Source organism: Alligator mississippiensis, chromosome 10, assembly GCF_030867095.1.
Source record: "Alligator mississippiensis isolate rAllMis1 chromosome 10, rAllMis1, whole genome shotgun sequence".
Lineage (NCBI taxonomy): Eukaryota > Metazoa > Chordata > Crocodylia > Alligatoridae > Alligator > Alligator mississippiensis.
In genome coordinates this window covers 35543463-35556012 of record NC_081833.1, presented here as the reverse complement: position 1 = coordinate 35556012, position 12550 = coordinate 35543463, and the positions used below count along the sequence as shown (strand labels likewise).

The window sequence follows — 12550 nt, the reverse complement described above, 5'->3', positions numbered from 1 at the left end:
CCCCTTTTGGCCCCTACGCACCAGTCCCAGGATGACCCACCTGGCTCCGACTGCCCCGCAACCTGGCCTGGCTGGGGCTCCATTCACGGTGAATGGGGCACTGGCCAAGCCTGGTCATGGGACAATCAGAGCCTGGCGGCTCCTCCAGGGACACGCTGGGCAGCCCAGGGGGGCTCATGGGCCACCGATCTTTGCATGAGGCACAGGTGGGCTGCAGCTGTGAGCTGCGCTCTGCCTGCTCCATGCTTTGCTGCTGCCTTTGAAAGCAGTGCGGTGCGGTGCGGTGCCGCACCATGTGCCTCGCTGCCCAGCCCGCCCAGTGGCGGGACTTGCATGGCACTGCACTGCTTTCAAAGGCAGCAGTGAGGCATGGAGCAGACAGAGCGCAGCTTACAGCTGTAGCCTACCCATGCACCCTGCAAAGATTGAGGGGCCGCAGGCCCCCCTTAGCTGCCTGGTGCTGTGCCCCTGGAGGAGACACCGGGCTCTTCCCAGGGATGATGCAGGGTGGGCACAGGGGTCTCACGGGCTCCATCCCCTCCGGCCAGCAGTGCAGCTGAGGCTGGCCTCCTTCCGGGCCACCCCAGGTGGTGTGGAGCTGAGGCAGGGGCCAGGTGGCAAATTTACAGGGGCCACCAGAGCCAGGCAATGATGCTGGGCGCAGGGGAAGGGACAGGTGCAGTGGACCCTGGCCCCAGCTCTGCTCCAATCCCTGCCTGGTCCCAGCTTCATTCCCTCCCCCTTTCCTCACAGACTTTCCTGCAGGGTGGGTGTGCATGCATGCATGTCCATGTGTATTCAGCTCCCCCATCTCCCCCACAATTTTTTTTTCTCCCTCCACCAATGCCACCTGCCCCACCTGTCTCCGAGTTCACCAGCTGTGCCTGACCCAGACCAGAAAACATGCCCAGCATGGGGCATTGTTAACTTAAGAATCTGTGGGAGAAGGGTGCATTGGGCACCGAGACACCCACACACTGAAGGAAAGTGCTCAGTGTGAGAGCATCATTGCCCTGCCCACCACACCATCCAAGCTATTTTAGTTGAATTGTCATTATTTTGTTATTTTTGCAAGCATACAGAACTGCAGCCAAACCCCCTGCACCCATCCTCATCACTGGACCTTAGTGCAGGAGGAGAGAGCTCTGTCACTGAACCTGAGTGTCATCCAGCCAATACTAAACACCGGAGTGGAAAGGGATGGGGTGTAGGGGAGGAGAAGCCCCACAGAAGACATGCCAGCAGAGTTGCCCTAGGTCCTATGGAAACCACTGAGTGCCACCTGCCACCTGGCACCTGGTATCTGGAGGAACGTTTGTTCACCAGAGCGCCCCAAGGGATGACGAGGTCGAATGGTCACAAACTACTACAAGATCGTTTCAGGCTGGACATAAGGAAGAATTTCTTTACTGTCCGAGCCCCCAAGGTCTGGAACAGCCTGCCACCGGAGGTCGTTCAAGCGCCTTCATTGAACACCTTCAAGATGAAACTGGATGTTTATCTTGCTGGGATCCTATGACCCCAGCTGACTTCCTGCCCTTTGGGCGGGGGGCTGGACTCGATGATCTTCCGAGGTCCCTTCCAGCCCTAATGTCTATGAAATCTATGAAACCTCCGTGGGCAAAACCCAGTATAACAATAAGCCATGGTGGGAGAATAAACCCAGGCGTGATGTAGCCCACAAGGCAGGGCATGCCCATCAGGTGGTATGGTGGTCATGAGCCTGTCACAGGGATTATGGATTTGGTTACTGGAAGCAGTGAGATGAAATGCCAGAGTTGCCAACACGTACCATGATGTAGTCTTCATACTTGGATTTGATCTGCAGCTGGACACTCTTGACCAGGACAACTTCCTTTGTCCCCAGGAAGGCTGTGATGCTTTCTGAAAAGACCAACGCCCAGAACAAGTGAAACAGTAGGAGCAGGGAGTTTCCTCAAATCCATTCAGAGACCTGTGAGACCTGAGCACCCATGGGAGGGTTGGGAGAGTAGGGGGGGGTGGAGGGGGGCTTGTGCAAAGCCCCCCCATGCAGTGTGGGGCAGTGGGAGGCAACAGAGATCGTCCCCCACCTGGCAGCACCCCCTGAGTCGGAGTTTTTTTTTTTTTTTTTCCAAACAAGTGCCGGGAGCTAGGGCAGTCATTGTCAGGCTGGCAGAGGAGCAGGGGATGGGCCTGGCCTGGTTAATTTGGAGAATCGACAGCACTGAATTGGGACAGTGATTCGAATCACCAAATCAAATCACTGTCCCCCGAATTGGCCGAATCCGAAGCGAATAGTAGCCACTTTGCACAGGCCTAATTATTAGCCAGACATAATCACTACACGGGATAATGATGGCACAGTTGGGAGACCTCCAGGAAGTCTTCAGGAGAATTGTCCTAACAATGGACAGATGAGAGGACCACCTCCTTTTATTGGCTGTCTCTTACCATATTTTACTTTATACCACACACACTTTTCCCCAAAATGAGTGGTCCAAAATTAGGTTTCATGTCTTAAGCAGGGAAACTGATTTTCTTTGCTGGAATAGAATCAGGAAAGAATAAAAGCTGGGAGACACTGGGTGCATCTACACATGCACTTTAGTGGGGGGGGGGGGGGGGGGGGGAGTAGACTAATTAGCTCCCCAGTAAAGCATCACCATCTATGCGTGTGCCGGTATTAGGGTGCAGAAAAATCTCTAACTCTGCCATAAGACAGTATTGTCAGGGACAGTACTATTTTACAGCAGAGTACTTACATGCACTGAAATGCACATGTAGACAGTGATAGGGGCTAGCTGGGGTGCTGAAGTGTGGAGGCTGCCTCAGCCAGCCCCTCCACTGCCAAACACAACCACCCAGAGCACAGGGCTGACCCCTGCCAGACCTCCTGCCAGCCCAGGGCTGCTCTACTTCAACTCAAAGTGCTACAGTCCCGGGCACATATGTAGATGCTGCATCTGGGAGTAGTTGACTCTGGCATGAATTGTGCTGGAGTTTATTACTCCACCCTAATTGCACATGTAGATGTACCCACTGTGTTCTAATGGCTGCTAATTCTCTCTGACAAGCAGAAGGGGAGAAATCCTGTGTTAATCCTCACACAGCTGCTATTGGCTGAGCACTGTAGCTCATGCCTGAAGCAGCAACTGAGCTGCCTCAGGGCAAGTGAGCTGCTGTGTACAGTCTGTTGTATCTTGATAAGTCTTGCGGTGTAGAAACACCATACTTTATTATTTACAGTGACTTATATAAAGAATTATTTATAGAAGGAGCATCAAACTTGTCTGGCCCTGGGAGCTGAATGAATGGTATGGGGCCAATCCACAGGCCAGACTGGGCCCACAACCCAACTCCATCCTCATGCCAGATCCAGCGTCCGCAATGCATTGTGGATCCCAGAGTGGGCATGTGGTGCCCACTCCAACTGGTCTGTAACCCATGCTGCACAAGGGGCCAAGACATTGGTCCAGGACTGCACCATGTGTGGCATGCATCCTGGACTGGCTGGGAGGAGTACCACCTGTAGCACAGATTCCAGAACAGCCGGAGCAGGTGCCCCATGCAGCACAGTCTTAGACCAGCTGGGGCAGGTGCAGATCTTGGACCTAGCACCGCATGCAGCACATCCTGAATGCAGTGCCCATCAGGTGAGCACCATGTGGGTCAGGTTATACTCAGGGGTAGCACTGAGGGCTGAATGATAGGGTTCTGTGGGCTGGATGTGGCCTGCAGGACTTCCCTTGATTTATAGGAAAGAAGTAGCAGTCTTGCTACTGCCCCTGCAAAGCTCTGGGCCTCAGTTTTGTTGCTCTTCTGCCACATGAGGAAGTTTTGCCTGCCTCATTCAGACTGTCTCCTGGCATGACCACACTTCCTGAACTCTGTGTTTCCAGGAGGATTCATTCTACATCACAGTGAACCAGAAACAAGGTATGTATCTTATTTGAGGAGGTGTGATGAGAGAAACTACAGTAATATCTACCATCTCTAAACACCAATGGCTTTCTGATCGCATACCTGTTTCTTGTTTTCAAAACACAGCAGATCTTGGGCTTTTTCATAGTGCTAGAATGCCTGAAGAAGGTATTTGTGCCCAAAAGCTTGCAAAGAACTTTCTTCCAACTATTTAGTTGGTCTAATGAAAGAGATCACATCTACCCAAAGAACCTTGCCTGCTGTAAAAACAATTCTCTTTAGCTCCCAAAACCTCTTCTCTCTTGCTGTCACCTTTCAGCTTTACATCCCCTCCTCAAGCAGACTTTTTCCCTTTCAAATTAGGGTTGAACTGGCTGACATGCTCAGATATGGTAACCGAGTAGCTGTGGCTCTTTGATGTCTCTTTGTTTGGATTTTTTCCATTTGCACAGTTGTTTTCACTTTCTCTGAGCCAGGTAAACACCCCTGTCCCTGAGCGCGTGTCCTTTGCAATGAATCTCATGCAGACCACCCAGGAGTCTGTTTTTGTTCCATGTAAGCCTCTTCTCGTTGCCACACTGCAGGGCCCTACACATCCTGGGATTGCCAATTGTTTCTTCCCCAGATCATTTAGATTGTCACAGATGACTTCTGCTTCATCTAGACTCATAGATTAGACACATGATGTTTTGGCAGACAGGCAGACACAGCTCTACAGGGAAAACTCTGGAACATATATCTGCTAAAAGAGAAGTTAGAAGCTCAGCAGTTGGCACTTTCTGCATCAAGTTTGGCCTCCCAAGGCTCCTGCACAGATGTCTTCCACAACTGTGTGGTTGTACTCACGTGCAGTTTGTGAGCATACTGTTAACAGTGTCAGTTGGGCTCTTAGCTCAAAGGCACTCGATTCTACCATCTGGTCACGTGCTGCTTTTTCTTTCTCTTGCACTGCTAGCTGTTGCTTATACCTTTGACGTCCTGCGCCACTATTTCAAGCTCTCCTACATAGAATCCCTGCTCATGCAGATGTTCTACTCCATGTGGCTTTTCCACATGGGCTCATCAAGTGACTGCTCTCTCTCTCAAACAAGCTTAGTTTTTCATTTTGACATTGAGCAGTTATTAATTTTTCTGTACTCTCTAACTATATTACATCATATTTGATTTTGTTATCTATTATTCAATTTACTTCTTGTTTGTGTATTTTTAACATCAGACAGTGATTTGATACAAATGCTTACTTTGAACATTTAGCAAGAAGGATCCCAACAGAGAACCCGTTTTTCCTTTTTCATCAGAGCTTTGTCCTTCATCCAGATTGTATTTTACTTCCACGTTCCTTTCAGTTGAAAACAATAAACTTGCAGAGCAGTTGTTTTTATATGATACTACTTGTATCAGATACATCAATATGTTGCACAATTGCACTGATCGATTCCAAAATGTGTGCTAACAGTTCTTATCATTCATCTGCCTTTTGTCTCTTGTCCTCCACTTTGCTGAGTGTTTTCATTAGCTACAATTCAGTCATCATTCCAAAAAAATAGTTTTGACCAGTCTTGCAATTATCTATTGTTTTTTTGCAATGTCAGGTCAATTTCCTGCTATGACTTGGCTATCAGTTACACCACAAATGATACAATTAGTTCACTGCTAACTGTTTGAATTCAGTAGCTTGCTTTCATTTGACTGGAACAGAATAGTCTTACCTGGGTTTTCTGCATACAGATCAAAATATCCCTGAAATTTGTGAATGGTTTTGTTTAGCAGTCTGCAGTCCCTTTCTGATCCCATTGGAAGATTTCTCAGACCTCCAAGGCCTTGCAAATGTAGTAGTGGGTAGGGATCTCACCCTCTCTAGTTTCTCTTCAGCACCACCTGCTTCCAGGGCAATTTGAGAGAGCTGCCACTGTGCTGGTTGCCACATTGACTAATACCACAGAGAAATTAAGCCAGGGAGAGGGAGAGCTGAAAACCCCTATTGGATCTACAGACCAGATTAGAGCAGATGGATGTGTTAACCAGGTCCCAGGGACTTGGTCTATCCCCCACTTTTTCCTTTTCTTTTTCCCCCCACTGTTTTCACCATAAAAAGTAGGGTCCCCCATGAATGTCTAAAACTTTCTATGAGGTTTTGGAAGAGATCAGATGCAGTGCTCCCAGTCACTGTGCTGCAGACAAGCAGAAATGCCATCAAGTTAAAGGAAGGGCCTTGTTTTGCTTGGCCAGTTATTGCTAAAGTGGCTACGTTGGAGCCTGAGGGGCTCTGGGAGGATCTTCCCTTCTGAGTGCCCACTTGGGACTCACAGAGCCTTGTTTTCTGAGGTACCAAAACCTGCAAATGTTGTTAGAGCCAACTGGGAGCTATGGATATGCAGAACTTCTGAAAATCAGGCTTCAAGATGAGTATCCACAGTTATGGGACACTTTGGGACTAATCCATTTTTCCAAGCTCATTTGGCAAATCAATATCACAACTAACAAAGAACTCAGGAGTACTGAATCCCAGTCTCATGATGCAGTTCCAAGAACCTTAGCAACTGGAGATGAAGAAGCAATGACCCAGTTCCCACTTGATCATCCCCAACAATAAAGCAGGCAGTGAAAGCAAAGCCGTGGGCCATCATCTCAGCATTTTCTGCGTGACCTTTGCATCTGGCACAGCACAGAGAAGGTTGTTGCTTACCTTGCACCTCGCTTGGAATCCCTCCCAGGGAGACAGCCATCTCTGGGGCCTGCTGGAGTCCAGCCCAGATAGGAGCAGAGAACTACCCAAGCAGCATCCTTCTATACAGCCTCCACTCAGAATGAAACGCCCTGCTCAGAGGAAGCAATAAGGTTACTTGCCAACCAAGGGAGTCTCTGCTCTGCATCTCCTCCCTCCCCCTCCTACCTCAAGGTGCCTCTTCCTCTCATCAGGCAAGATTTACTGAGTGCAAAGAGGCAGCGAAGTGAAGTGAAACTGACAACACCAGCCACCCACACAGACAGACAGACATGGTGGAGCTACGAGCATCCGCACTGACACAAGTCCACCTGACAGGATGGTGCCATGCAAAAGAGCCAGGTGACATGAGAACAGCCTGTGAGGACAAATTCAGCAGGAAAGACAGAGTAGTGCTCTGATCAAATGGGGAACTGGTTATTTCCTTTCATTGTGATCTCACTTATAGTTTCCTCCTTCCCAACTGCTGCTCTAGGCCTGAGCTCCCCTCCCACATGCAGAGATCTGTTACTGCACCAACAATCCCAACCACTGTCCACCAGCTACTCCAGTCCTGGACACCCCTGCAGATCTGCTGGTGCCCCTCAACCCAACCCTCAGTCCCCTGCTACCCCAACCTTGGGCTCCCCCCCAGCTCTGCAAATGGTGATTTTTTGATGGAGTCTGATGATACTGTCCAAGCAGGTCATGTTCTTTCATGTGAATGTATTTCCCATATGGAGGAGGTCCAACCCTCCTTCTCCCTTCTCAGCCCACAGCCAAGATCTCCAGTGGGAAGAAGAGAACATTTCTTATTATTGGCCTCTTCTCTGAACTCCTGAGGGTTTTGCATTGCAATATAAATCCACAACAAAGAAGAACGCTTCCCTCTTCAACTTTCCCTAACCTCAGCTTCCAAAAAGCATTTGCCTGTCAAAGGGCAGCTGGGGGCATTTGTGCTGGCAGCACCTCCAGTCGTAGCCCAAGGAAAATGGCAGCATTTATCTAATGCATTCATCCCTCTACTGACTCCAGCCCTATCTCAAACAGTGCACCTTGTCATAACCCAATGATTTTTAGTGCCTCGGCACATTGGAATTTTCCCGCCACGTGGAGCTTTCTTTGCACGGTGGATTTCTCAGCTGCAGAGAGAAATCCCTGGTGCAAAATAGTTCCCGCCACACACATGCAAATTAGTGTCCCACTATTGGTCAATTCTAAATTATTCCTACGTGGCGGCTAGCAATTGGCTCGCTAGCCGTATAAAAGGTTAGAGCAGTTTCCGCCCAAGTTGGAGGACTCCACAACCATCTCGTGGGGAACTCTAAGAGCACTGTGGAGCCTAGCAAACTCCGCGTGTGTCTTGGAGGAGGACAGAGAGGCCTGATCAGCTCTTAGCCACTCCCCGTCATAGTGGAAATTTGACGTATCCCCCGTGTGAAGCGCTCATGGAGTCGTACATCGACGACTCATCTCGGTTCGGTGCGGTTCGGAAGAGATCTCACTTGCGTTTGTATGCAACTGCAACTCAAGCAAGTTTCCTCCTTGCACTGTGACCATTGGCAGTGTAAGTAAAGCTTTCTTTGTGAAACCCATATGCTTCTGTGCCTAACTCTACTCTGTCGTGGAAAAACCCCACCTGATGGTCCGGGCTACTGGCCATAGCCTTAGACCGCCCTTGGTCCGACACACCTCATACAGAATTTTCCATGCTTCAAGCCTTGAATCCCTCTGAAAGCTTCTCTTTCTCTAACTCCAAAGCTGGCTTTATGGTGGAGAGTCTCGCCAAGGCATCAGAAAAGCACCAAAAAAAAAAAAAAGAGAGAGAGAGAGAGAGGAATGGTGGCTCCATCTGCCCTCAGCCATTCCTGCTATTCGCACATTTCTCACTGACCCATTGCACAGGGTGGAGGACATGGGTTTATGGGTGTCCCACAGGATATATTTTGGGCTCAGTTTTCAGAAAGACTGAGCACCTCCTGTTGTTGCTGATTTTATCTGTTGTGGGTGGCAAATACCACTGCCCATTAAGTTCAGGGGGCATGAAACTGGTCACACCAAATCACAGGCCAGTTTTTAAAACATTGGCCCAAATGCCTGCATCCCAGTTCAGAGCTGGCTCAGCTGCAACACACTGCAAATCTTGGTTATGCTGGATTTGGGGCCTGGCTTGGATTCTTCCTAGAACCTCATTTACAAGCACAAACTGGGGAGTTTTAAAGAGGACATCTGACTTTGGACAGTTTGGAATTCTTCCCTCCTCTCTTTTTGGTCCTAGCTCAGGACAGGGGCTGAGCTGTCAAGGAGGAGTCACTTTGGGGTCCTCTCATACGACTCCTATCTAAGAGTGTTGGCTCCATACCCAAGGAGAGGGGAAGCAAGGCCACAGCAGCTCTCCATTCTGATCAGGAGGGTGGCAGGGAAAGAAATGGCAAAGTCAAACCATTCTTTCCCTGTGGGCTGATGAAGCTGAGCAGACAACAATGTGTTTTCAAAGCCTTTTTGTGTGTGAAGGCAGCAGAGACAGCCAGGCAGGAAGTGAAGTCCCCACGAGGACTGCTGTCTCCACAGAACTAAACCACAGCTCACAGTGCATCTCAGTACCCACACAGGGGGAGACTGGCTGGGAAGATCAGCTCAGGCAGAGACCACCAGCTAAACAAGCCTGGCCATGATTGGGAGGAGGATATTTTCTCTTTGCTTCATGAGTCATTCCAGGAAGAGGTTGTCTCTGCTGCCTGTACAGAAAAGGCTGCTTAAAGCTTGGTCACAGTGATGTGTATGTGTGGACACGTGCACATTTCATGGGCCCAGCAGAGAGGAGAGGGGGCTGCGCTGAGATCTTCTGGAACATTGTCCTGGCCAGTGCACTGTATTAGACCACAGCTGTCCAACTGGCAGCCTGCAGGCTGTATCTGGTCTGTAAGGAAATAACATGCCCTGGTTGCTTTCATTGCTCTTGCTGCCATGGTCTTTGCAGCAAAGCAATGCAGCAGGAGTAGGACTAGTGACCACACTGCCTGAGCTGTGGGCAGGGAGAATGGAACTTGTGCTGGCTGCACAGTGGTGTCACGAGGAAGGGAGGTGGTCGTTGAAGGTGGGGCAAAAGGGGTGGTGGGTTCACACTGCCCAAATGGCAGAGAGATGGGTTGGGGGGGACACTGCCCATGTGGCAGGGGTCCTGGAATGCCCTGCTTTAAACCATGATGGGGGTTGGGGGCAGGCAGGCGATTGAGAGCACTGGCAGGGCTCTCTCAGCAGACAGTGCCAGAGGGGTAGCTGAGCAGTAGGGCTGTGTGAAGCTTTGGTCACTGATTCGATTCGGCGGAGATTCAACGGCCAAATCTCCGAATCCAAATTGAATCAGGAGACTCTTTAATCTCTCCAAATCAAATCGGAACCCTCCAAAATCGATTCAGAGAGATTCGATGGTTAAGACATAGTCACAGCTTTGCATGTTTTTTCTACATACCTTAAGGTACTGGGCGGCTTGTGAATGGTGAGATGGTGGGGCAGATGGAGCATCCCATGGGAGCGCGCAAAATCCCCCATGTGCTCTGCGGCGGACCTGGAAGTGGACCGGAAGTGCTTCTGGTCCATTTCCAGGTCTGCCGCAGAGCACATGGGGGACCCACCCCCCAGCTTGGTGACTGGTGCCTTCTGGGTCTGGGGGGGCACCCAGGGTCCCCTCGCAGCCAATTGCTGAGCCAGGCAGGAGCGGAGCAGTTTCCCAGCCCCCACCTTGCCTCACCTCTGGGAGCAAGGAGGTACGTGGCGTTGGGGCTGGGGAGCCGAGCCCACGCCAGCCTCCCTCCCCGTCTCGCCGTGCCTCTGCGCTCCACCCACAATACTAAGAAAGCTGGACTTACCCTCCTAATGTTTTTCAGAACTCTTCTTGATTTGCCCTTACCCTTTCTGGACTCCTTGCAAACAGCTCATGACAGGCTCATGGGCTAGGTACAGACATTCAAAAAGCCCAAGGCAGAATCAATCTAAGTTAGGTAGTTTTCTGTAAGCAGCATAGTTTAGATTGGTAATAAACAGAACACACATTTGCCCAGAGACAATCCTAGCAGGGTGCGGGCCCTGGGGCAAATCAGTCTGTGCAGGGCCTGGACATGAAGGAGCCAGTGGCGCCGGGGGGGGGGGGGGGGGGGGGGGGAGCGGCTGGATGTGAAGCCAGCGGTGGCAGCACAAAGTCACCAGCACTAGGCGAGCCCTGCAGGAGGGGCCACAGCCCCTCTGCCCAGCTCCACAGGGGGTGGGCCTCAAAGCACAGGGCCTGGGTCAGTTGCCTAGATTCAGCCCCCACAGGGTGCATTTGCCCTTTGGTGGGGGAAGAAAATCTTAGAGCAGGTTCTGCCATTTTTAAACCATTCTGTGTGCGTCCTGTTTTTGTTATGTTATGGGTATAGACTAGTTTTTGATCCCATATACTGGTAAAAGTGTAATGTCTGTATCTGGCCGTGGTGGCAGCTGTGCTGCACCTAGGGAGGAAGAACCAGCAGCATACCTACATGCTGGGGAACTCCCTTCTCGTCTGTGCAGAGGCAGAAAAGGATCTTGGAGTCATTATTGATGCCAAAATGAACATGGGCTGACAGTGTGGGGACGCAGTCAGGAAGGCCAACCACACCTTGTCATTCATCCACAGATGCATCTCGAGCAGGTTCAAGGAGGTGATCCTCCCCCTCTGTGTGACACTGGTCAGGCCACAGCTGGAGTACTGTGTCCAGTTCCAGGCACCGCACTTCAGGAGGGATGTGGACAGCCTGGAGAAGGTCCGGAGGAGGGCCACTCGCATGATCAGGGGGCAGCAGGGCAGGCCCTACGAGAAGAGGCTATGGGACCTGAACCTGTTTAGCCATCACAAGAGAAGGCTGAGGGGGGATCTAGTGGCCTGTTACAAACTAGTCAGTGGGGACTAGTCTAGCAGGCACTGGGGGAGTCCCTGTTCCCCCGAGCACTACCAGGAGTGACTAGAAATAATGGTCACAAGCTGACAGAGGGTAGATTCAGACTAGATATCAGGAGGCGCTACTTCACTGTCAGGGCGGCTAGGATCTGGAACCAACTTCCAAGAGAAGTGGTGCTGGCTCCTACCCTGGGGGTCTTTAAGAGGAGGTTAGACGAACACCTTGCTGGGGTCATTTGACCCCAGTACTCTTTCCTGCCATGGCAGGGGGTCGGACTTGATGATCTGCTCGGGTCCCTTCCAACCCTACCAACTCTGAAACTATGATGGGGCAGCCGTGACACCCCCTAGTGGCCCTACCGCTCCTGCCTGGCTCAAACTCTAAAATGCCTCTCTCCCTAAACTACTCATCTGCCATGCCTTGTCCTTACAAATTATAGGTTGATTCAGGAAGGCTGCCAACAGGCCTTAGAGTGAGCCCTAATCCCAATAAGTTTCCACTGGGTCTCTCCTGAGACCCCACTAGCCTCAATCCAAACCTAAGGCTTAGCAAATCCCTCTCAGCCTGACTGGGCCCCTGTAAGGCACCAAGATGCTTAAGGGCAGATTGCATGGCTCCTTCACCTCCCGCATACCATGCTCCAAGCCTCACGGATGTTTTCTCTTATTGATGTAGCTATTTATACACTCATCCCCTTTGGACCCTTGGACCTCCTGGTCCCCTCCTCAGTTTCCCCCTGCGCTCTTGGATCCCTGGTCCCGTATGCAGCTCCTCCTCTGGGCCCTCTAGTCCAGCTGGGCCCGCTCTGGGCTCATGGACTCTCTGGTCCAGCTTTCCCTGGGCTCTTGGACCTTCTGGTTTGGGGTTTCAGCTTTTCTCTAGGCTCCTCGGCTCCTCACTGGGGCCCACCCTCAGTCTGAGAGCTTCTGGGTCACTGGTTCTCTAAATAGGCTTTGAGTCTGCCCCAGCAGGGCTCACAGCTAAACGATCTGTCTAAATCAAATGAATAAGAATATCACTGCCCTCT

At 50.9% G+C, this 12550-nt stretch overlaps 1 protein-coding gene across 1 annotated transcript in view; it reads right to left on the bottom strand.

Annotated features, from left to right (window-relative positions):
• The window catches only part of CARMIL2 (capping protein regulator and myosin 1 linker 2), a 129212-nt gene extending 122507 nt beyond the window's left edge, over positions 1-6705 (bottom strand). Inside the window, exons 1-2 of the mRNA XM_059713291.1 lie at positions 6590-6705; positions 1793-1884 (exon numbers count right to left, since the gene is read on the bottom strand). Coding sequence (XP_059569274.1) covers positions 1793-1884; positions 6590-6629 — 132 coding nt within the window. The 5' untranslated portion in view covers positions 6630-6705. The remainder of the gene's footprint in view (positions 1-1792; positions 1885-6589) is intronic.
• Positions 6706-12550: the final 5845 nt, after the last annotated feature.